At 37.7% G+C, this 26,753-nt stretch overlaps 1 protein-coding gene across 12 annotated transcripts in view; it reads right to left on the reverse strand.

Moving 5' to 3' along the window:
• Nucleotides 1-26,753, reverse strand: part of ADGRG6 (adhesion G protein-coupled receptor G6) — a 133,273-nt gene that overhangs the window by 37,333 nt on the left and 69,187 nt on the right. For 6 of the 12 annotated variants that reach the window (XM_070603257.1, XM_070603264.1, XM_070603265.1 and 3 more), the window contains exons 5-13: nucleotides 22,029-22,097; nucleotides 19,173-19,256; nucleotides 12,877-12,962; nucleotides 9,576-9,628; nucleotides 8,497-8,559; nucleotides 5,079-5,221; nucleotides 2,323-2,434; nucleotides 1,170-1,234; nucleotides 368-578 (exon numbers count right to left, since the gene is read on the reverse strand). In XM_070603257.1, coding sequence (XP_070459358.1) covers nucleotides 368-578; nucleotides 1,170-1,234; nucleotides 2,323-2,434; nucleotides 5,079-5,221; nucleotides 8,497-8,559; nucleotides 9,576-9,628; nucleotides 12,877-12,962; nucleotides 19,173-19,256; nucleotides 22,029-22,097 — 886 coding nt within the window. The remainder of the gene's footprint in view (nucleotides 1-367; nucleotides 579-1,169; nucleotides 1,235-2,322; nucleotides 2,435-5,078; nucleotides 5,222-8,496; nucleotides 8,560-9,575; nucleotides 9,629-12,876; nucleotides 12,963-19,172; nucleotides 19,257-22,028; nucleotides 22,098-26,753) is intronic. The other 6 variants (XM_070603260.1, XM_070603267.1, XM_070603268.1 and 3 more) reach the window with 1 other exon arrangement.

Raw genomic sequence — 26,753 nt, forward strand, 5'->3', positions numbered from 1 at the left:
GGGCTGGCTCCGTGGCCGAGTGGTTAAGTTCGCACACTCCGCTGCGGCGGCCTAGGGTTTGGATCCTGGGCGCGGACATGGCACCGCTTGTCAGGCCATGTTGAAGCAGCGTCCCACATCCCACAACTAGAAGGACCTGCAACTAAGATATACAACTATGTACGGGGGGTGGGTTGAGGAGATAAAGCAGAAAAAAAAAATAGAGAATTTTGAAGTTTGTTTTGTGAACGATCTTGGGAAATATCAATGTATCTTCTAGAGGTTTAAATTATGAAAGCTGGGCACCAAGCATTCAGATATGTGAGAAATTACATAACAACACATGAATCCAATAAATTTTACTCTCTAGAAGAAAACAAATACTTACTCAGAAGAAGACTCGAGCAAGTCACTGTCTGGACTGGTTAAGATATTAGAAAATATATTCATTAAAGTCGAGCCAAGCGTTATATCAATGTTTTCTTCTTTATTTACAATCCTCCTGACCTGTTCCACAATGCTGGTGATATTGGCTGAGTTTAAGGTCTGCCCATCACCAGTTAAATTTAAAATCTGATTGGCAACTTCATTTGCCTCCTCTAAAAAAAAAGGCAGAAGAAACAACATACAAAGTTTTACCTATGTATTTTGGGAATTTCTAGGAATCTAAAACATAGTGTGATATTTCACTTCATGCTTGAAGCAACAAACTGGGTTTCCTGTGTGTAGCCCCTTATCACAGTCTTCACAGGGCAATAATATTTCTTTACTCACAGAGACTAACCTCTCTTTAGTAAGATATAAATTGTGCAACTTAGGTAAATAACTTGGAGGGGCAAATATTCACATATAGTTCTAAGAGAAATGCCCCCAGAATCGATGAATAAGTGTATATTTGCTGTTTAAAAATAATATGAAACTATAAAACATTTATACAGATATCAACTTATATATTATTTTTGTCTTCTCTGAAATCTTCTTAGTCTTTTTAATCTTTTTCAGAATGAACAGAACAGAAAAACAGAATGAGGAAAAAGAGCATTTTCTCCCTTACATGAAACAACTATTTGCCAGCTTTTAATAATACAATAGTATCTTATAGCAGAAGAACATGTCTGCAGAGATGAAAATCATGCAGCATAAGGTCATTGCATTTGTCTTTGAGAACTGAAGAAAAACCGCTCACTTACTTGAACAATTGGAGAGGTCAGGGGTCCCCCAGTAGGCTGAAGAGGTGCTGTTAGGGGCAGGATGACTGTGAAACAAAGATATTTCAAATATTTGGCATAAATGACATTACAACTTACAAAACTAGTTAAAAATAACTTTTAGAATTTGCTTCGATAGCTAGGTAAGCTTCATTTGACAATAAAACTGTAAGACATGGAAATAAAACTCATGTTAAGAAATTCTTATTGGAAAAAAATCAGGTGCATGCATCACGGAAACAAAACACTAGCAAGAGCCTGTATCCTAACAAGGGTACATCAGGTCACACGAGTCAAGTACTGCTTTAAGCACTTTCTAGATAAAATCTGATTTTGACTTCATATAACTCTATAAAGTAGATTATAATTCACATTTTATAGATAAGGAAACAGACTCCGATAAGTCAAAGAATTTCCCCAGGTCTCACAGCCAGGGAGAATTAGAAGCCACATTTCAACCCAAGTCAGCAAGTCTCTAACATGCCCTGCTTTCCGCCCTGCGACCTGCCAAACACAGCAGGAAGCTCAAAATGTTTCTACTCGGGCAGTTTTTGTTTCTGAATTCCCCCACCAGAAAACTCGAACTGGGGGCAGGCTGGAGGGTGAAGGACTGGATTGGACTTGCTACTGGGTGAATCCTCTGTAATCTGCCTGTCTCTGAGGCTTCTGTGAAGCATGCAGGGAAACTCTATACCCCGAGAGGCTCCACTAGCTGCTGCCTTAACCTGGATCCTGTCTTTATTCTCTCTTTCCACCTCCGCCCCCTCCAACAGCAACAACCAGTCCAAACTGTTCAGAAGTCTTGGAATTTCAGATGCCTGTTCCAAGGCTGTGAGCTGGCTCAGTTTATCCAATTACAAGGTACTTTGCTTGAGAGCCCTGCTCTGGTTTCCAAATTTCTCTCTTTCTTTGGAGAAGGCTAAATGAGCATGTTGCTTGAAGTGAAAAGGTTTTTCTTGGGAATCCCCCTGCCTCCTCTCTACCCTCCCTGGAGTGTATGATTTAGACATACACCAAGATTCCCACCCTTCTTCCCAATCCACACGCAATGCACTGGAACTACTGCGAGGCATGCGTAACCCTGGGAAGGCAGACACCGTGGAGATTTCCTGGCAAGAGTCAATCAAAGTGTTACCATGTCCGTGAGGCATAAAACCCCTGCTTCTCTAGACAGGGATGCTTGTATTCCGAAGGGGAGATGGTCGGCCACTGATAGCCTTTGGGGTTCTCCTCACCAGCACATATACCTATGTGAAAACAAGAACCAATATGAGAAATAGTCATCTAATTTTTCAAATGAGACGTGCAAGATGAAAGCAAAATGACAATGTTGGTAATTTGGTATTTAATTCATGTACTACCAAAATACTGGCTTTTTATGTTTGGAATTTGTAAAAATTTAGAAATTAGGAAAAATAAACATCCAATACATTTCAGGCACAAAAATTATTACATCTTACAAAACCATCAAATAAAAACACACACTTACGCGATTATAAACATGAAACACACTATCATTCTAATATAAATCGTTAGCAGATAAAATTAGTAAAAGAAAGGTTTATTCAAAATTTAAACACTAACATAAAATGAAAACAGTCCTGAAAAACTCAAAATAGAATTTGATCTTTTTTCAAAGAGGAAAGTCTATAAAATGATGCACCAATAGTGTCGTCATTGAGTTGTGAGCACATTTTATGGAAAATTTTCCAGCTGCTGTGGTTTGCTGAGAGAACGGCAGGAAGACACCTGTGGGCCAGCACCACCGCCTCACACACACACCTTCATCCACAAATCATCCCACCTGGTGTGTCCACACTCTCGGGGCAGGCATCTTGACACAAAGGACTCAGATTTCACATTTGCAAAAATAACAAAATACAAGCAATATATCATTAATAACAACAAAATCTTGTATTTCAGTACTGAAAAACAGCAAGGTTTACCAGACTACTGGGAACCAGCATTGTAGTCCCCAATTGAGCATTTAAATAACTTTCCCATCAATATTCTGAGCCTTAAAATTGTCAGGGTTTGGTCTTTTTTTTTTTTTCAATTCGTAGAAACTTGTCTTCACACGTCCACTTGCAGAAAAACAATAAAGCGCAGAATTTAAATTAAGTGGTATAAATTTCATGTCGAAGGACGCAGAGAGCGCTGTTCTGGGATTCCTCAGCCTCTGAGCACAGAGGTGGCTGGTCCTCACAGGGCTCCCCAGGTATAAACTAGCACTCCTCAGGGTGCTTTATGGAGACTCCTAAGTCTGAAAGGATAGCATCTGCACTCTCCCATCCCAAGGAGCCCTGTTTGTTAATAAGCGAGCGTTTCCCACAGAGACTCAGAAACTGCTGAGGATGGGGATGATGGTGATTTGCATCCGTCCACCTCTCTGAGTTCTCCATAACTGTGTATGGTGACATATCAGAGATGGGTGGCTCCTCACGGCAGCGAAGATGCCTGCTTCCTGATCACACTGTGACTCTGGCCTCAGCTGAAATCACCCGCTTCCCCCACTTCACCCTCCTGCGTGCGTCTAAGGAAAAGTGTCAAAGTTTTCTTCTCTTTTGATCTCTACTAATGTACCTAATCAATATAACTGTAATCATATAACAACCTTAGAACAATAACCTTCCTTTTTGTTGTCCATATTTTTTTTTTTTTTTTTAAAGATTTTATTTTTTTCCTTTTTCTCCCCAAAGCCCCCCGGTACGTAGTTGTGTATTCTTCGTTGTGGGTTCCTCTAGTTGTGGCATGTGGGACGCTGCCTCAGCGTGGTCTGACGAGCAGTGCCATGTCCGCGCCCAGGATTCGAACCGATGAAACACTGGGCCGCCTGCAGCGGAGCGCACGAACTTAACCACTCAGCCACGGGGCCAGCCCCTTGTTGTCCATATTTTTGATCATCTACTTTTCTAAAATATTCCCGTAAAGCCTCATCCATTTATTTATCCGAGTACGTAAGTGCCGGGGAACGTGCTGGGTGCTGGAGGAAGTGGGACGTGAGGATGGGAAAGAAAAATAAGATGTGTTCTCAAGCCAGAGGAAATCCTGTTTAAAGAAAATATATATAAGAACGCAAATACGTCCAGTCAGAGACAACGTTCTTCCAACGTGTATGGTGTTCCAGGCATCTGGAGAGCAAGGAGTGGAGGCTCACAGGTGGTGATAACTATTTATACATGATGCTATCAGGAAAGGCTTCCTAGAGGAGGTGACTGTGGGCTGTGTTTAAAACCACGCAGGTGACAAGCAGGTGGATGGTGAGAGGAGAGCAGAGCGGTGTGGGCAGGCACAGCAAGGAGGCAGAGGGGAACCCATGTGTCTGAGGAAGGGATAGCAAGACCACATCTGTGGTGGAAGCTGAGGACGTGAATGCTGTCTGGGCAAGAACTGAATCTAGGTCGCGAATGGCTCCCAGATTTCTGGCCTGTGCCTGTGAAGACAGTGGTATGATTAACAGAGATAGTGAACATAAGAGAAAGGAATGTCTTACAATAACAAATTGTCTTTTATACTCTTTTATACACTTTTACCCCATTAGAGTTCCCATAAGCACATATAAATTCTCTGTTTCTAAAGTTGAAGTCAATTCTGGTCAAGGTTATCCTGGCATTTTGCCCATATTCTTGATATTTTCGTAATATGTCCCTAAAATAGAGTATAAACTCTCATGTGCCTTTTTCATTCCTTTAGATTCACAGGTCTTGAGCCAACATCCTTCATGGTAATCATGTCACCCATTTGTTACAATGTCACCAATATGATGAACTTCACCCTCAGGAAAAATAAGCAAACAACATACATAGGAAGAATATTTTCGTTGTTGTTTCCATTAAACCTGAATATGTAGCCGTGTAAAATACATATTATAAAAAAATTCAGGGTACTCACCCAGCTGCCTCACATTCACCGTGTACAGCCTCAACCCCTCGTCCAGGGACTCGTTGTTTCTTAAGAGCTTCTGCTGAATGACTTCTCCTTCTAAACTGGGGTTGTTGGTTGCATTGTAAATTAGAAGTGCCCAAATCACGAACCTAGGAAAACATTTTAAATAGAATTGTTGTTGGGGTTGTTGACTGGTTGGCTGGTGGAAAAACAGAACATTTGGATATGGTAGTAAGAGGGATGAAGATAAAGTGTTGAGACTGAAGAAACAGGCCAAGGCACTCACAGACGTCTGGTGCTGCATAAATTATGATGCCAAAAATACTTCAGTATGAGTAGATTTTATAGGATATTGCAAGAATACTTCTATCATATCACCTCATTTCTTTCAGAAATGTTTTAACTAATATTTTATAGCATACATGCAAGAAAGGGCCATACTTGTGGTTAATTATATATTGTTTCTTTATAGCCAACATAAAGTTTCTTAGAAAAATTAAATTTCAACTAAACTGATCATCTGACCTCTGAAATTGAGTGTTACTGTTAACAAATATCTTACAATTTCTCCAGAATTGTGACAAATGGTTTTCCATCACCATGAAGCATTTGCGAGTACTTTGTATGATGAAAAGTTACAAAATAAGTACTCAAAATATACTCGGTGATTGGCCAGCATATTGTCGAAGCAGTTCACAGACTATCTGACCTTGAATGTTTTCACAAAGAAAACGTCTCTATGAGAAGCACGGAAGTTTCCTACAGGCACCACCGAAACTCTCGGCTCTACACTTTGAAGTGACATAATTTTCAGTTCCACTGTAATCACAGCTAGAGTCAACAGCACAAATCAAAGCCATCACTTTAACACTGAAGTAAAATTAAATGACATCGTTTTGTCAGGTAGAGGGGAAAATTTTTCCTTCATATGTGAAAGCTCTGGGTTTGCAACAAAACTTTCATTGTCTTCATATTCTGAGGAGAAACGAACAATATGACATAAGATAAAGCATTATATTATCAATATCAGTTTCTGTCCACATGATAAAGTCAAAGCAGTAGCATTGTTTCTGAAATCACTACAAAGTACTCAGTAGAGAGGCAAGGCATATTTTATTTATGAAACCCTGTGGATATCAATAAAAACGAAATAGTCAGATGATTAATATATTTGTGGTGGTAAAAAAAAAAAAGAAGTGAAATATTTGCTACTCAAGGTTAGGTGAAATTAAAGAACAGCTCTACTTTTTCCCTAATACCTGTGCTAATCTCAAGGATAGAGGGCTCTGATGTTGTCATAATTCACTCTGAAAAGCTACTTATCTCTAAATGACCTACTGATTCACACATGTTCATACATAAGCCATATTTCAGGATGAGACAAACACAGATGTGAGTATAATGGTGACTTGTGGTATCTTAATACTTTTTAACACAGCCTATGAAAAAGTATCCTGATTAAATTATTGTTGAAAGATAAGCTTTGCTCCTCCAGTTCCTGAGAACTTACAGGTGGGAAAGTGACCTTTCACTTCTCCTGAACACTGAGAACATAATTAGCACAATGTATTGTGGATGACATTGAATACCCAAATTCAGCAATTCAAGAATGACCACGCACTTTCACAGGCCTTATCTGTGTTGTTTTCCTCTCCCATCCTGAAAACTGAAACTCTCTTATGCTTCTACAAAGTCAAGGTCTCTCTGTTGTTGCCATCAATCATTCTTTATTTGAATAAACCAGTCTCTGTGGCTTTGGTTTCCTGTCTGTCTAGGTGACAGAGTATGATAGCATTATCTGAAGCTGTGGTCCATGTTATGATCAAATTGAAAGGAAAAGTTTGGAACAAAGTATTTTACACACTCTTATAAAAGTAGTAGATTGTGGTTTTGAGAAAAACTATGAGACTTACTAAAGGTTTGTTATTGAGCAACGAAAGCAGTAGAGAGCAGCAAAAAGTGAGGGGGAAAGACTATGAGAATAAATTTTAAAACAATGCCCAGAGTTCATACCAAAGAAAAACTAAATGTGTGGTTTTCCCATATACACTGTCTTAGTTCACTCTCTGCAGAATTTTCTGTGAACTTACCCATTGGTTTGACTGAGAGGAAACTGAGATGGCATTGAATTTAAACATCCTTCAAGCAGGAGTTTCTGAGGTCCTGACGCACACTAATGACAGCTGATTTCAGTGCTGTCAGGTAGTAAAAGAACTCAGTACATAAACTGAAAAGGACGACGCTGACCTTCTGAACAGGGTCTGCCATGGTGATATCCCAAACTAGAAATGACCCAATTGCTAACCAGTGTCCAGCAAAGGCACCCAGGCTGCTGTGGACCCTTTACTCAAAGCTTACTGTAATCCAGCAGGAATGGTTGGAGAAGAAATCATTTGGTTAAATGGAGGAGAAAAGTCCTGTCACCATCAAGAAAACAGTATTAAAATACTTCAGATGACAAAGGAAAAGGAACAAGGTCAGAAAATAAAAACAACTTTCCCTGATCAGATAGCTCAATCCAGTATGTTGAATATACACAGAAATGATAAGTTTCAAATATAACTTTAAAAACATTTATTTTGCTAATGTTGAACAGCAAAAGGAAAAAGTAAGACGAAAACTCTCTGGTCAACTCTCACATGAAATTTTATTTCTATCTTCTAGTACAAATATGTCACCTGAAAAGAAGTATAGTCCATCATTATGGTTGTAAATTCACATCGATTCAGTCAATTGAAAATGAGCAAGACTTATACGAACTTTTGCTTTTCCACTAATCTTATTCTTCATTCTAAGGAAATGCAATACACTACTGGAACACAAGTAAATTTATTTCATTTAGGAGTTTGGTTGTTTTTCATTATACAGCACTCTGAACAGCTAGCCTTTATATGCCAACTCATTATATATGGTGCACATATCCATTAAAGTATCTGTCTGCTTAAGTCATGATCTTGATCTAAATTTTAAAATGGAGACTTCAGAAAATTAGCTGGTGGCTTTGAATGCTGAAAATATTTTGGCACCTATTACCCATATTATTAAATACTATAGTACATAAGTACCTTACTTAAAACAAAGCTACAGCTTTTTAACTTTTTCTTTGAAGGTCTTTTTGATATTTCAAATAACAGGTAATGGGTTTTCATAAACTCGAAATACTAAAAACAATAACTCATCCGTTTTAAATGTTCTACTTCTGAATTATTTTTCATCAGATGTACATTTCTACCCAATCTGCTACAGTACAGTTTTAACCACAAGGAAAAAAATAGTGTGCACTAGTGCTAAAGAAATAATTTCAATGTGCTACCTGACTAAAACATTTCTCTCCTAGCTCATTATTTCATTTCTCTACCAGATAGTCAAAACAGAGAGCATGAGAAAGGGTGCTCCCCTGTCTGTAAGATTTTGTCAGCGTTACCTTTGATCAATCACAAGGCTTCTCTTGACTTTAATCTTGTCCTCTCCCGTGCTCAGGTGAAAACTACAAATACAAATACATAGATTCATTATCAACCGCGTCTGCTGCATCATCAACAACAAAATTTGAGGAGGTGACAGAAAGAGGCAGAATGGACATTCTAAGCCAGCACTTCCAAACGAGTGTTCTGAGGATCTAGTTCCTTCCTGCGCCTGCGACCAAACGCTCAACAGTCAAACAAGCCCCGCAGCTGGGTGCCTCGCTCTGCGTTCCAGGTTCACTACGCGTGTCAATGCATTAGAGTCCGAGAGGCTCTGAGGTATAGACATTTGCTACAGTTTCTTTAACAACGTACTTCCTGACTCGTCAGACCACTTGATCCCCCTTTCTGTGTTAAGTTATTACATCTCTTGGGTTCACAGGATATATGTTTAGTGTTCATGAAACACACTTTAGAAAATTTATTTAAGTATAAAACTGTGAAAACAAGGTGCAGAGGAGGATATATAGAAGATATTATTTGCTAGGGATTTAGTGGAGTATTTAAATAGAAGAATAGTGAGTGATAATTTTGAAAAGCTAGGTTGCCATCAGACTGTAGATGGCTCGTCTTGTAGGAAAATGGTCTCCAAACTGGGGAGCATGCAGCCCAAGGGGTGCCCTAGATGATTCACTGGGGCACGTGAAGAAACTAAGAGAACTTTTATTTATTTTTAATTATCCTCTTGAAATTTGTGATACATCATAACTTATACTGGTTAAGTAACACACACACACACACACACATATCTATCCAATTTATTCAAAATAACAAACATATTTTGGAAGTACATGCTAAATTTTAAAAAATTGACTGGTATCCACAATCAAAAATTTTTTAAACCACTGCTGCTGCATTGAAGCTTTTTGTGCAAAGAAATGACATAATATAGAGTTGTTTCAGAAAGATTAAAAATATGGTGCACATGTGTATGTGTGTACTTGTGTGTATGTATATGTAGGTATAACCAGAGAGAGAGAGAGTAGTATTAAATTAGACACTACTTTTTACTTCTCAAATAATTCATTCTGTGACTTACCTGATATTAACCACATAAACAGTGTAGTTCCAATTTTGGAAGGTTGAATTGAGCTGAAAAAACAATGGAAAAGGGTGAGTCTTGTTAATACATTTTTTTAAAAATCTGAATCAAGTTTCTTCCCTCCCAAAAGATAAGTTGTTATTGGAATAAGACCCTGGGAAAACCCTGGAGAGCCAGAGGAGCGAAGGAAAGGTAAAGATAACAGCTACTGGGTCACTGCATGCCAAGAGCTCCACAAATGCTATTCCTTTCAATCTCACAAAAACTAATGAGGTAGGTATTATCTGCCCCCGCCGTCTTATATGTGAAGAAACTGAGCTTCACACAGATGAAACAGCTTGCCCAAGGTCACCCAACCAAGAAGTAATAGATGCCAGAATGGAACCCATGTCTGCCTGTCTGGAAATACTGTACTTTCCTCTCTAGCTCCTAGTATAACGGGCCTCCCAGTTAGCCATAACACTGAAAACTTAGCTGTAAGAGGGTACACAGGGAAGATTAGCACACTGAACGCCTTCCATATTCTTCATTCAACACACAAAGAGGTGCAAGAACATGTTTTTCTAGTAATTACCGTCTCATAAGAATATTAGTAGTAGGAAAAATTGTAAATTAACAATATAAACCTTTAAAAAAAACCCAAAAAATAAGTTCAACACTATTGGAAACTATGTTAATTATTATGTGGTTATTTAACATTTGTTATGGGTCTTGGCATCACACTATTTTTTTTTTTTTTTTTTGGTCAGGAAGATTCACCCCGAGTTAACATCTATTGCCAATTTTCCTTTTTTTTTTGGTGAGGAAGATTCACCTTGAGCTAACATCTGTTGCCAATCTTCCATTTTGCTTTTTTTTTTGGAGAGGAAGATTCACCATGAGCTAATATCTGTTGCCAATCTTCCCTTTTTTTTTGGTGAGGAAGATTCACCCTGAGCTAACATCCATTGCCAATCTTCCACTCTTTTTTTACTCGAGGAAGATTCACCCTGAGCTAACATCTGTGCCAGTCCTCCCTCTTTTGTATGTGGGTCACTACCACAGCACAGCCACTGATGAGTGGTGTAGGTCCGCGCCTGGGAACCGAACCTGGGCCACTGAAGTGGAGTGCACGGAACTTAACTACTAGGCCCCAGGGCTCGCCCCTCAGCACCAGACTTTTTAATGAAGCAGTGGATTCCTCTCAATATAAATAAAACCTTCCACGATGCACCATCCAATTCACAAAACAGGATTTCTTACTGATACAAAATTTTCTTATTTATATGTAATTTCAAAGGGTTTTTAGGCCTTGTTTCATATACACATTTAGTCTTCCTTGGAAGCATTCCTAAAATTGAATGCAAATTCTAGGAAATTCTGCCAAAAGTGTTATTATTTTTAAATTGTAAATAGTAATAAGATGAATGAGGGACATTGCTTATATTTTCTCTCTTAGCAAGTATCTGCTTTGGGTATCTTGCATCTTAAAGTGTCCAGTAAAGTTTAGTTTCAGATGAGAAGGAAGCTATGTTGAAAACCATGCATGAAAATAAATATAAATGAAAAATTATGCTTGTCTAAAGCACAGATGCTCCATTTTTCAAGATTCATAACATTAAAAGTGGTTTATTTGAGAATGAAAATAAAGAATCTGTCTTTTTAAAATATTCTTCTGAGTTTAAAAAAACAAAGAGAACAATGCTGGAAAGAAAATGAGATGTAAGAATACACTCCTTCTGTAAAGCCTGCTCTGCATTTAGAAATTAAACACATCTGCTAGTGTTTGAATTAGTTACTAATGTTCACGTGTCATTCCAGAAAGTCAAAAGCAGCATTTTCTTTGACTTCTATTAGAGAATTTCATTTTTCCCCTCCAATTTTGTAATAGAGTTGTTAATTATATACTATTGTTTCCTGTGGTCAACTTGTTTTAAATGACGTTGCCTTTAAAAATAACACTGTTGCCCTATCATTCTTCAAACATATTACATACATATATGAAGTATCGTCACCACCACCTCTCAACGCAGTTTAACTTTGCCTGCCACCAAGAACACATTTATTAGTCAGCTGCCACATGACAAACCCATTCTCCTTACTCCACAATGTAGACCCAAGTGACTTTATTTACAAAAAATTGCTTGCACTATAGCAGTAGTATATATAAAAAGGAGTACAAAGTCCCACAATATACTGTAGTGTACAAAGAGAAACAAAATAATAGAAAAGATAGAAACCTGCGGAAAATTAAATTTTTGAGATTGTTATGAAGAAGAAAGCAAAAAAAAAATCCACAGATTATATATGTAAGGAAAAGAAGAAAAAATGGTAAAGTTTTCTTTTTTAATTGGAAATTATCAAAATTTTCATCAATAGAATACTGTGTAAATAGGTGATAACCTAAATATCCCTCAACAGAAGACTTGTTAAAAAAATGACTAGACAGCCTTGTAATAGAATACTATGCAGTGTTTAAACAAAAAAGGATTAAGGAAGGTCTCTGTGTGAATGCCGCAAATCTGGCAATAACAAAAAGAATGGGGTGTAAAATATGCTACTTTTAGTGTAAAAAGGAGAACAAATAAGAATCTATAGTGTTATTTTCTTTTATGTCCACAAAGAAATTCTAGAAAAACCCAAGAAAAACTAACAGTGATTTCTAAGCAGATGGGTTGGTCTCGGGGCAGATGAGGTACAAGGATGAGTGGAAGATTTTCATGATACATCTTTTTACACTTTTGGTTTTTGAATCAAGTACTCAAACAAATTTAAAAAATGTATTTTTAAAAACAGTGCTGAAAATATAAGGATATAATAGTAAATAAAGATACCTACCAAAACACATTCCCACTTGGGTGGCACTTTTCTTATTTAGACATTAATAGTCTGTGAGGCTCAGTTTCTTGTCCTCCTTTTAGACGCACCTCTCTTTCTGTGCCCAAGGGCAACACCTCACTTACGTCCAGTCATGTGTCACTTAACAACAGGGACACGTTCTGAGAAACGCGTTGTTAGGTGACTTCGTTCGTCATTGTGCGAACACCATAGAGCGTACCGACACAAACCCAGACAGTGCAGCCCACTACACACTGAGGCTCCACGGTACTAATCTCATGGGACGATGGCACACGCAGTCTGCTGTTGACAGAAACGCTGCTATGCAGCACACAACGGTATCTGTTCACACATTTATAATTAACAGCATCTATGTTTCAGTTTGACCCGTGGATTCAGTTACCCAGACAGTCGAGTCTTTTCCAGATTTCCAGAGGTTAAAGGTTTAAAATCAAAAAAGAAATTTTACAAGTTCACTTACCCATTCTGCCACCTTGCTCTGTACTTTGACCTCTGGGTGACGAAGTACGTTTTGAATCACTATGGAAATTCTATAGGCAATTCCATCTGTCCATTGGAAATAGATTTAGTCCATTAATTATATTTTACAGTCATATAATTATCCATTTAAATTTACGATCACATAATTTCATACAATTTAAAAGAAACACCTTCTACACTGATACGGAAAATTTCTGAGATATTTTTACTTTAAGCTCATTGACCTTTGAATTTCTTACAAAAAGCTATCAATTAGTTTACTCTTATAGATAATTCATTGCTCCTAAATTATCACCTGCACACGTTTCTTCGTATTTTTTAATTCTATAGATTTCTGATATCTACTGTCAGTAAAGTGGTGATTTTTTGATGTACAGTTTGATTTCTTGTAAGAAGATTATCTTTTTTTGTACATTATAAAGAACAATAAAGAGTTTGGGATCTTAAAACTTGAGTGAGATGATGGGCAGGAGTTAATCCGAAAACGAACAGGCAGACATGGATTTACTGCCCCATCTCTCTCTCCCATCTCCAAGAAAGCATTCACTTCTACTAAGTTATTGGCTTGTATTTCATCAGATTTTTCATCAAAATTCCATAAATGTAGTCATTTGTACCAAAGTAGAGGGGGAAAAAAAGACGTTTTGCAGATAAAATTTTCATTGTACTAACTTGCTTTAAAAAGAAAAGTTTATGTCAGAACAAGCCTTTGCTTTTTCCTTTTGAAGGCAATCTTTAAAGTAATCTGATATATATAATATATGGATAGATTTTCATATATCCCTATTTTTTTTTTTTTTTGAGAAAGATTAGCCCTGAGCTAACTACTGCCTGCCATCCTCTTTTTTGCTGAGGAAGCCTTGCCCTGAGCTAACATCTGTGCCCATCTTCCTCCACCTTATATGTGGGACGCCAACCACAGCATGGCTTTTGCCAAGCGGTGCCATGTCCGCACCCAGGATCTGAACTGGCAAACCCCAGGCCGCCAAAGCAGAACGTGCGCACTTAACCACTGCGCCACTGGGCCGGCCTCTCTCTATGTATTTTTAATGACTATCGAACTCACCAACCAGGGCACCTTACTAAAGGTAGCTAATGAGAAAAGGACCCTTCTAAAATATCGCGGGTGTGCCTGCCCAGTGGCTCAGCGGTTAAGTTTGCACGTTCTGATTTGGAGGCCTGGGGTTTGCCAGTTCGGATCCCAGGTGCGGATACGGCACTGCTTGGCAAGCCATGCTGTGGCAGGTGTCCCACATATAAAGTTGAGGAAGATGGGCACAGATGCTAGCTCAGGGCCAGTCCTGCTCAGCAAAAAGAGGAGGATTGGCAGCAGATGTTAGCTCAGGGCTAATCTTCCTCAAAATAAATAAATAAACAGAATATGGCAGGTTATAGACAGAAAGAAATTTTTGAATCTCCATTGTTGTCAGTCACCTTTCTTTGCACTTAGGGTTTGGTAAGTCTTGAGTGGAATATGCACAGAAAATGTAGAAACCTATAATTTAAAATAACGCTAGGAACGGATTTCATGAAGCTTTGGGGGAGGCAGTAGAAAAAAGTACAAAAGTACGCCTTTGGGAATCCTTCACATCTACCAAGTGCAAATGGCGATCCCACCACCGCAGCAATGCTTTTCCAGTGTAGGGGTCTGAGTCTCACGCTGAGAAAGATCACCACTCCTGGGTGTAGGAATACAAATGTGTGAAATCGGTACAAGTCCATGGACAGTGAGTTTAATTTATGCATATTGGGTTATTGCAGCTTCTAAAACTCTGCAGGTATTTTAATGATCCTAATTTTATATTCCTTTAAAAATATTCTGAATAAAAACATATTTAGAGGAGTCTATTTAAAACAAACGATAATTCAGATTAAATAAAACCCTTTTTGCACTGTAGATCTCATCAGATCATGGACATTCTGAATGATGGAGAGGAAATGCCAGTGGCAGGGCTCCAAGCTTCTCCATCTATTTCGGCATCCTAGGAACACTGTGCATGTTCACTGGTGCCAGCAGAGCAACTGAAAAACTACCACTAGATGGAGAGCTAAAGCATGTGATTGTTGGAAAAGCAATATTCTTTCCCTCTCAGGAAAATAATGCAAAGCACTAAAAATGCGTATTTTTAATCACTGACATTTCTGAAATTTTATGGAAGCATCCAAACATTTAAGATATTTTTCTTTGTGTTTTAAAGATTCCCTGCCTCACTTTTTTTTCAATTCACTGTTTTTTATAACTGCGAAGACATCCAATAACCGAGACAGCCTAAATCAAATCATAATATAGTGCTTTCTCTAGAGTCACATTGCTTATAGCAAATGAAACATGTGAATAAGTCAAATGACCTAGCACCTCGAGTTATGGATGCTCTCGGGCTATGGATCTCTGTCAAGTAGTCTCTTTTCAGCAGCCTCGGACTGAGGCATTAACATATTAGCCAAAAACTACCAGCGGGATCTACTTGTTATATTTATTTAAAATTTTTGAATAAGCTAGTCAAAGGTAATCATGAGAAATGTCTAAGAGTGAACTATCAAAGCAAGATAAAATGTTCTGAAGCACTGGCGAGAAGGCTTTGGATTGTAGCAAAATAACTGGCTTAAGCGTTGCCCTTGCAGAAGATGTTCAATTCAGAGACTGATGCAGGCTTTTCCATGTCCTCCTGGCAGTCAGGTCATCTCTCCTATAGATGTAACAACTCCCACGGTGTCTCAGTAGAAAAGCTATTCACAAATCTTCACATGTTCCAGAAACTTCAAAAGATGTATGTATTGTTGTAAAAATGGCATCCAAGCCAAAAGAATTCATGGCAGATATTACTTGGGAAAAAAAGGACGTAAAAATATATCCGTTTTCCAGTGAGATAATTCTTCTAGCCATCCAGAACTTCAAAGTAGAAATTATTGCTTGCCATTACAGACGTGGGATCAAAACAGTATTCCTCTGTGTAGGTTTTTCTCCAATTAATCTTTCCTTTTTTCATCTTCTGAACACTCTTTTCAGAATTTCTTGGAAGCTACAGAAATAACACTATATTCAAGGGTATGAAATATAGGTTTGAAAAGGTGGACTTTAAAATGTATATTTGAAAAGATAGATATTAAAATATACACCAAATGTTATTTTAGATTCAAGATTATTTCTTTGAACTGGTGATGAGACAATTATAATACGACAGTGGCACTTGTAATGTGACTGAAGTCCTGCTCATCTTTATTATTTTTTTCTTTTTTTGAGGAAGATGACCCTGAGCTAACTGCTGCCAATCCTCCTCTTCTTTGCTGAGGAAGACTGGCCCTGAGCTAACATCCATGCCCATCTTTCTCTACTTTATATGTGGGACGCCTACCACAGCATGGCGTGCCAAGTGGTGCCATGTCCACACCCAGGATCCCAACTGGTGAACCCTGGGCCGCAGAAGCAGAACGTGCGAACTTAACCACTGCACAACTGGGCCAGCCCCAAGTCCTGCTCATCTTACACACACAATTTCTTTAAGATGCCTGGCATATAAAGCTAGATTGATTGTTGGAACCATACAAATACCCCAAGAGTGAGGTTTTTATTTGAGTAGCTAAATGCATGTGAGAAACTAGCAGCAGAGTCACAATTTGTCCTTGTAAACTAGGTTTTTAGAACAATAATAAGGGCTAACAGTTAGTTCCTTACTTGGGTTGCCTGTGCTGACCTCACAGAAGTTTAATATTCAGTAACATTCAGTGATGTTTCAAGATGGAAGACATGATTTAGAATGGAAATAACAATTAGTCCAAGAGCTTTTCTTGGGAATGTAATGGAAAAGGCACGGAGGTTAGTTGCGGAAATACCTAGATTATTCATTATATCCTGAAATATCTGTTTGTCAAAAGTAGCTTAAAAGATAAGATATTCTTAGTATCTAATCTGAGGTGTCAGTCAGATAAAAGTCCTTTTGAAAACAGCAAAAAACAACTTTACCCAGAGATAGAGGACCATTTCACAAAAGCTAGGAAAAAAAGTTTTATTGATATATTGAAGAGCTATGCCTGCCTGTCAGCCTCCATTCTTCCCCTCTACCCACTCTGGCACATCATTACTGATGGGCTCAGTAAAACGCTGCCAGTGCCGAGTTTGAAGGCCTGGATAAGGGGACAACAGATTTGATAGCTGTCCTGTCTTTCCCCCACTGAACAAAATGGGATTCTCTAACACACCAGATGAGGAGGCTGAGGATGCTGACTATCAGTTTCCCAAGGAAGCAGCAAACCGTATCTGAAACTGTTGACAGTATGTGAACGATCTTATGCAGTCCGGGGCACGACACGACGTCTCATTCATTCACAGGGCAAACAAGCAGTTCCCTTTGCCATTATTGCAAATTTGACCGTATCATAGGGAAAATCTTAAACAGATTATAGCCTGTCTCTGACACTTTGTTACTCTCCGTTTTTAAAAAGACAATGAAGGCTTCTGGTGCTGAGGCGTGAGAAAGCAAAAGGATACAGGGAGAATTCAATGACATTGTTTTCATTATGTTTATTTTCACTTCTATTTTAAAACAAGTAGTACTGGTTTCATTTTTCAATAGTGATATCAATTTTACCCTATAAATACAAATGTTTATGTAAAAAAAGTGTCATTTTAGGAAAATACTATTAAATAAATAGGTGGCTCAAGGATGTGGCAAAAATTTTTCAGATAGTATACAAATCTGAGTGCACAATTTTGAGACTATTTCTGCCACATGATGACTTTTGAATATTTTTACACTTTCACCAAGAATCATCTGAATTAGATTTCTTTTCCTTTAGTGTTGGTCAAATCAACCCGTTTTAACTGATTCTAACATTTGCTGGCTTTGTTGAAACTCCAGTGAAGGTCGTGACGCAGAGAGAGACGGACTAAACAAGGCTCTCTTCGAGAATGTCAGAAACGACATGACTGAGTGAATACAGCTCCACTCCACAAGTCAAGCTCTCTGAAGCATCACATAAATGTTCTTGGGCAGCAGAGGATGTGCCGGTCCTGGGGGGAGAATGCCACAGAGGCTCTTTGTATGTTCATACAAAGAGCAAAATACTTAGTTAGAATTATAATATTCCCATCTACTGGCTGAAGTCCATGTGAAATATGCACTGGAAACTTTAGCTGCTGTTGCTTTCTTGGGGGTGCTGGAATTTTTGCTCCATCATAAATCTCCTTGGTGTAGAATAACCAGAATAACCATAAACACTTCCCTGAATTGATGTCTTTATAACCCTAATGAAATTTATATCTGCATTTCATGTAAAATATTCCATACTTCCAATTTAAATGTCCTGACAGAGGAAGTTGATGTAACCCTCAAAGCCAAAAGAAAAAATGAACTATGTGGGTTTCTTTTCTCTAGGTTTTGGTCCCTGGTGATATATTACAGATGTCTTGGCTTCACAAGTTAAATGATTGGGGTTGAGAAAATTATTTTGTTTCTAATATCTCAAATTGGAGGCAATGGTGTGGTCACCTGATGGGGATTTCTCCTTTTTAGAAGAAACTGAAATCACTTACTCTGAATTACCTAAAGGCTATGGTACGTGGTCCATATACGTAGCAGATTCAATAATAACTCAATTCATAGGCAATGCCTCTGTCTATTTCTTATCTTATATAACAGCTATATTTGCAAATTACAAATAATATAAACAGAAAACCACACATAGAGAAAAAATGCAAGAAGTACTGGCAATTACTTGAATTTTGGTTGGTTAGAAATTGATTTATGATTAAGCAGATACACAATCACATTCTTACCATTATTCTTCAACAAATAAAAACAGAGGGCAAAGTATTACCATATAAATTGATTTAAATGTTACAAATGTTTGAACATAAACTTGGCGTTAGTGAGAAATTAAATTACTAAAATTCTTCAGTTTTTTGAAATTACAGAGCCTTTAAAACCTACTTTCCTGAAGAGAATAATCTGACAAAATACCACGAATAATTTTTTTCTCAGATCTCTAGTATAATGCAAATTAATTCCTTTTAATTAAATGCCTTTCTCATAAAGCTTCTATTGAAAGAAATTTTAGCTAAAAGCGCAGAAGAGTCCTGGAAAGGGACTCATTCCACTGGTCTTTAGAATGGGGAACTCAAGTGATATTTACTTATTTTACTAGTCTTGCAAATGTCCAAATGTACCAAACGATTCTAATAACAGAAATTTTATTGGAACACTAGGTATTCCCACCCTTAGAATACAATTTTTTATCACGTTAGACATAGTACGAATATAAAAGGTAACGATTTCTTACCATTGCTTTGTTTACCGATTCTATTAGTAACAGGCATGTTAGTGGTGACAGTGGGTGGTGTAGTACAAGGAGAGTTTACAGTAGCTGGTAATAAAGATGAGAAAGATGTAATTTTGCAAGGAGCATATGACAGTTAATATGGATGAGCAATCTATAATTAATGCATAAAAATATACAGAGGAGAAATGGAAACCATTTCTTGCCACTAAACACAAGACTCTAAGGTTATAATGCATAAAATGAAGTAATGCTTTCTATGGCACATTAAGAATCAGTTCCCATGACCTTTGGTGCCATATTGCACAAAAGTGTGGAGCTGGCGCAAAGGGACTGGAGAACGAACATTTAGACTCTAGACCTAGTCTGCCATTAACAGGCCGATGACCACACAGTGGATTACTAAACCCTTCTAGGGCTCAGTTTCCTAAGTTTGCAAAAAGAAAAGCTTAGAGAAGTCAATCTCTACAGCACCTATCAGCTTGAAAAATATCTAAACTAAGGCGGTCTTCCTGAAACACTGAGACTAGAGAGATGAAATCTCAGGGGAAAAGGAATTTCTCCTTGAGAAGACAAATGTAAAGAAAAACAAAAGAGAATAAAATGTATAGACTAAATCAATCATTTCTAGATCCCAACAACTTTACTAAACACTTACGGATAAAACCAATTTGATAAGGGCAAGCCTTACAGCGGAGACATTTTCAAGGCATTATGTCATAACTATGCTTCAGATACTACGAAACTCTCAAAGATTAAACCCTTATAAAATGCTTTGATAATACCTTTCTAAGAAATTCTGGAGGAACTATATAAGCAGTAAAATAACTATACACATAATTTTCCTTTAGTTTACCTTAGGAGGACATTTGTATTAGATGTACTTTCATATGTACAATGACCATTTGTTAGGCATCTCAATTTTTTTAATTATCTAAATGTAAAAGATTTCAGTGATTATGCAGAGAATTACCTTAAGTATTTTTAGAAAATAGAGACGGTTCCCAACATAGGATGGTTCGACTTAGGAGTTTTTGACTTTACGATGCTGCAAAAGCAATACGCAGTCAGTGGAAACTGTACTTCAAATTTTGAATTTTGATCTTTTCCTGGGCTGCTGATACGCAGCACGGTACTCCCTCACGCCTCTGGGCAGCAGCAGCCCGCTCAGCTCCCGTCAGCCGTGCGATCGGGAGGGGAGAGAACTGAGACGCTACACTGCACTGTGTCGCCAGCGTTTTTTGGATGAGTACTCACACAACCATTCTGTTTTTCACTTTCAGTACAGTATTCAATGAATCACTTGAGATATTCAGGACTTGATTATATACTTGACTTTGTGTGAGATGACTTCGCCCACTGGAACTAACATAAGAGTTCCGAGCACATTGAAGGTGGGCTGGGCTAAGCTAGGACGTCTGGTATGTGAAGTATATTAATGCATTTTCCACTTGTGATATTTTCAATTTACGATGGTTTACCCATCGTAAGGTGAGGAGCATCTGTATTCAATTGACTCAATGCCCTGATTTGAATTCCTGACTCAAAATATGCTTCCTTAACTAAAATAATTTTTCAGTCCAAAGTAATATATAATACTTAAGAATGGGATTCTTTTTGAAGTCTTTATTTTTTAAAAATTATGAATAATCAGTTATATTTATCTAAATGCAAAATGCATCAAAGAACATGAAAATGCTTTTTGGTGATTGAGGACATTGGGGGGAAAAAGCTGGGCATGTGGTCCTTTGACCCTAGGAATCAGTACTATAGACATCTCAGATTAAAAGAAAAAAATTAAAAAATTCTTTTAAAAACCTTCAGATCTTGAACTAAGCAAAATTAAAGTTTTTCCTATTTCATATAACTATTTTAAAACTACACTGAGTTCATGGAAAGAAACTACTTACTGACTTTATTTTCAGAGAGTATTTGTCGATAACAACACAAAAAAATAATGTCTCAGAAAGGAAACAAAAATAATAATGAAATACACCCCTCCTCTCTGCCTACTCTACTCCCACAGCGGCACCACAGAAGAGAGAGAAGGTTTCCATGTATTTAATCTCACTTCTAACCCCATCACTTTCATTCTACGATCGTCTTAATAAGAGATCCGGCTTTTACAAGAGGGATGATCATGATTCTTAATGTGGTACATAGAACATGCTACTTCATACAGAGGTATTTAAGAGAATAAATGGATGAAAATGGATCAGGGGTAATTAGGAGAAGCAATGATAAAATTAAAGCAAAATATTTATATTATTAAAACTTATGTTACTTTAAATATATATTATCTAACATGCAACTATTTAGTACATAATATATAATGATAATACTGACCATAGTATAGTCATTATGCATTAATAATAAAATTACATTAATATTAGTTTAGTATAACTATTTTTATCCTAATATTTAAGTTATGTTGCACATATAAATTGCCTCATGGCCTTGTCTTAAATTTAATATTCAACTTAACTTTTTCCCTTGTTTTTTAGACATAAACACTTTTTCAAAATATTATATGACTATATTTATACTGGACTTTTGCAATATTCTTGAGAAGAAATAGAGGGGAAAAAATAAAATCAACCCTTGTTTAATAGCATATAGTCATCATATTAAAAAAACTCAGTGCTTGATGGAAATGTGGTTATCCAGTATGTGAATGCATTCTTTCTCCAAGAGCATGTACTGTGCACCCACACAGCTAAAACACATCCAGAAATTCTTCTGTTTTGCTGGTTTCTGCCTTCTCAAGTGAAAATTAAAATAAAAATAAAAACAGTGACAATGACATTATCTACAAGAGCAAGCAGAACAGAGACTCCAGAGGATGACACTGCTCCCTACCTCTGCAGAGGGTCCCCAGGTCTGCACAGCTGGCCAGTTCTGCTGCCGGGAGCGGGATCAGGTAGGAACCTGGATCAACACCGAGAAAGAATTCAAATTTGACTTATCATTTAATGATATTACCCAGAAAAAAATCATGAATCATGTGGTTGGTGTTGGAGGAGCAGCCCTAGATGCGTCCACCAGCAATACTCCAACGTCAAGAAGGTCTCAAAGTCGTTGTGTCTTAACTTCCATAAAAGTAAAGTCAAAGTATTGAAATTTCCCTCAAAATCTTTAACTCAATTTATTGGTCTCATCCACATATGAAAGGAAAAGAAGTGCTATTGTCCCTTAAAGTTCATGTAAAAAGTTCAAGGCCTTTTTGCATAATAAATTATAAGGCTCTGGTGGAAATTCATACAAATGAAATAATGTAAAACATCAAAGATAAGTTCCAAAGTGAACTTGGATAATATTAATACTCAAAAAATGCATATTTTCGGTTCATAGGCACTAACATACACTATTTGCAATTCCAAAATCTATTTCCGGGACTTCGAGTCGGTCTCTGTGTCTTTTTATTTCATGCTTTTGCTGATTCATCCTCAGCAGGAAACAAGTTTTAAGCTGATTTTTGAGTAGGAGTAGTGGATTTTCTCTGTTGCACTAAATCTCCCTCTGGCAATTAACAGACTTTTACCAAGAGGTTGAGGCTGGGGAAGATGGGCTAAACTTATCACAAAACGTGCTGCACTACGAATAAAGAAGAAGAAGAAATACAAATATACATACACACACATACGTAACACATACACTTAATTTAAAAGGACATTTCTATAACAGCAATTCCATTCTAATGTTTGAAAAGTATTTTCCAAACTTTCCTGTGGGAATAGTACATGAAGGCAGAGCAGGTACACGATCTGAGAAAAGATGTCTAATCAGGTAACGGGCACGCATAAGCAGAAAGCAGCCCAACAGTTTAAGAGCATCTCAGGAGTCGTGGTTTCATCATTCTCGCCTGCCTCACGCACCTGGCTCAAAAAAGGAATCACGTTACCTCGGAGAGACCCAACCCTCCGGCAGGTGTGTGATGTTAACTGGCAAAAACTCTCCTCACAGGCCTTTCTGTGTTCATCCCATAAACGTTTACTCACTGTTTATAGTGTGTGAGACACAGAAGCAAGAACAATGCTTTACGACCATGTCACTGCTCCCAGAGAGGCATGAACGGGAGAGGGCTTCCCAGTTCTCTGAATGCTTTAAATGAAGTGTTCAGTGGCCCAGAGGAGGGCGAGACCAACAGCTTGGAGAGAAGGGTGAACAGGAAACCCATTACAAGAAAAAGAACTGTGAGGAATATGAGGGGTCACTATACAGATCAGGGGATAAAAGACTGGAGATGGATAGTACCAGCAGACAGAATTACTGAAACACATACGAAGAAGGCAGTGAAAAGTCTGGGAACGCAGGTGGCATGGCATTACTAGAGTAGGGTAATTGTAGAAAACTGGTAGGAATGATCAGATATGTAATTAACGCAGAGCTCGTGCAGAGCTTTGTAGAATGTAGGCACCACAAGGGCTGGGAATCTGTGTCTTTATTTCAACGGCTCATCCCACACACACACAGTTGGGGCGTCCTCAGGCTTTACTGACTAAATTACCGAATGTGTTATGAATGACTGCTAATATTTTGAACTCTTTCTTAAAGGAAATGGGAACAAATGAAAGAGAACTTGGTGAGAAAATTAGATTTAAATTAGAAAACACTCATTTTTGAGGCTCCATAAGCATCTAAAAGAGGACAGATACAGGCAGCATGAATACTAGTAATCCAAGCTTGATACCATGAGTTCAACGAGGATGGACAGAAAGAGATGGACACAAGACATGTGAAGATAGAATGTACAGGATTTACTGACTAATTGGAGGACAGGGAAAGAAAGGGAAGAAGAAAGGATGTTCTTCTGGTTTCCAGTTTGAGAAATCTGTACTAATGATCTCACAGAAGGAGATGGGAGATGCGGGAAGAGCAAACTTAGGTGGGTGGGCTAAGTAGTAAATCCAGTAATGGGAACTGAGGTGCTTGGGCGACATCAAGATACTTAGGCAGTTGCACATGTTTTTGTAAGAGGTCTAGCAAGGAATCTCAACAGAATCGATAAACGCATCTGAGATCACTAAAGCTAGTGTAGATCTGAGAAGAGGACAGGATGAAACTATAGATGTTCCTTACATGGAGGGTGTGGCAAGATCAAGTATACCAGAAAGGTCAAGGATGATAAAGGTTCAGAAGACCTTCAACTCTGCACTGGACTTTTGCTAGGGGCTCTACAGAAAGTTGTTCCAGTAGCGTGGGAACGATGAACTCTAGTCTGCCAACATTTGATTGAGGAGTGAAATGCAAAAAGAGGAAACTCCGCTATGAAAGGAAGTTGAGATAGGGACAGGGAGTTGATTGGAAACTTAGACAAGGGTACTATGGAAAAAGAGCCCTGGGGAGGCGGAAGTTGAGGCCCGCCTCGGACAGGACTGAGGCAGAATTTTATCTTGAACGTTTTCTGCCCCTTCTTCTTTCCCGTTGCTCTTAACTTACATCCTCCTCTTGCAGGACTTCTCTACTCCTTCGGGTACTTATATTTTAGTAAGGAACTTCTGAAAACTAAAATGTCTTTAAAACTCAAAATGACTGAGGAACTCTCAGGCACTGTGACATGCAAGAGAGGAGACCCTTGGATGGAGTTCCTGTGCTTCTCAAATTATACACAATGTTGGCAGTCAAAGGCTCCTTAGGCTGCTTCTGGCACTGATACGGTTATCTCTGGAAGACAAAGGGAGATAAGGGGATAGCGCTGTGGGAAAGAAGTTTCAGGCTAGCTACATTTCCACTGCAGTCCACGGAAGGGCTGAGAGGTGGAAATAAGAAAACAAAATCAGGAGAGTTATGATTTAGAGGAAGATACTTAACATTTTCTTTAACATTTCATCCGTTTCACTGTACGGTAAAAAGTACAAACCTCATATGTGACATCTTGTCATGGGAAATTTGTAACATTTACTTCTCAATATTTAAATGATCAGTTGTTCTTTCTTGGGCACTTTTAGTTTAGCAAATTGGCATTGCTTTATAAATATTCAATAAGCGCACTATTTTATGATGATTCAATATAGCAAGAGAAATTAAACTTGAAGACTGCTCTAGGGAAAATGGCATAAATACAAGTGATGAGTTGAATTAGAAGGAAGTTATATTTATGAGTGAAATCTTTACATTACAAATACACCAAATTATATAAACAAATATGTGAAATATAGAAAATGTACACAATTTGTTTATTTCTACCCAGTTCCATTTTCAGCATATTTGCATTAAAAACTCACTGTTGTCATCCATTTTCCTAGAGCAACAGATTTACAAACTAGAAGAGCGTTAAGGAGGAAAAGGAAATTCTCTCTCCTGGAGAATGATATACTTATCATGAAGGAATTGTTTTCACAATGTGACTATGTGTGTTCACTGATTTTTGTGGATACCACAAAGGTGTTTAAAGTATTTACTTAATATTAACTGCAAAATTTAGAACCAAATTTCCTTGAAAAAAAACGTAATCACTGAAAATGGGCAGTTGATGAAGAGCTGTAAAGCTGTTAATCTTTCTTCTCTTGTAGTTCTTCCAAAATCATCCTACTGAAAGGAGTCACTATTTATTTACCCAAGTTGTTGTAAACAAGATTGACGTGTAGCCAGTCATCTCCCATCCTACTTAACAATAATCCAAATAACAGCAGACAACATTAACCCTTCACGGTGAGTTGCAATAATGGGAAAAAGATAATTCCTTTCAATTCCCTCTTTGCAGCTGTTATTAAATTGAATTTTACAATTTTTCCATAAACAGATAATTTAAAATTGTTTCTGGAAGACATTTAGGCTCATGAAGGATAAAGTCTGGGCATCTTCAAAGAATAAAGTGCTCTATAAAGTGATTTTATCTCTGTTGTTTAAAAAAATAATTTCATAATTTAAAAATGCTGTACGCAATAATTAGTTAGGGATGAAAGGAAGGAACCAACAGTGAATCAGAGTTTTACACTGTGAAAATGGAAGGGCAGGAATCCAAGAGGGCAAAATTTTGGAAAGGAAAACAAAAGTCAGTATAAATCCAAACATTTCTAGAAAAGAATAACAATAAAGTTGGGTACTTAAGAATTGTGCCTTATCTCTACATCCACAGTGGCTAATAAATGGAAGTGCTTAATAAATGCTTGTTAAATAAATGTGATTTGTTTGTACTTAGACTATTCATTGAGTTATACTGTACCACTCCTCAGGAAAGAGCAGTCAGCAGTAAAATAAATAAAACTGGTGGAGAAGGCACTGCCTGTTCTTTGTGAAAAGTGACGGACATTAGCCAGTTTCTAAACGTGAATCATAACACAGGCAAATGCTTGCTCCTATAATTAAAGAGCCCGCTAGGGAACTGTCTATCCATGGAGGTCATAAAACTGAATATGTTCAATAAAATTGTCCTAAGAAAAAGAATGATGCTATAAAATAAAAAGAACTGCTGCTAAATAAAGCACTTCTTTCTGAAAAGGAACGACGAGGTTAACCACGTTTAGAAGAAAAGAAAACCTGCTGAAAACGTCTTAATTAAGGTATATTCCCCAAGCATGCTTAGAATACTTGAGGAAAATAAAAAAGCCCAATTCTGAAATTGTTGAAACATCTATTGATTTT

Source organism: Equus przewalskii, chromosome 32 (genome assembly GCF_037783145.1).
Source record: "Equus przewalskii isolate Varuska chromosome 32, EquPr2, whole genome shotgun sequence".
In the NCBI taxonomy this organism is placed as follows: domain Eukaryota; kingdom Metazoa; phylum Chordata; class Mammalia; order Perissodactyla; family Equidae; genus Equus; species Equus przewalskii.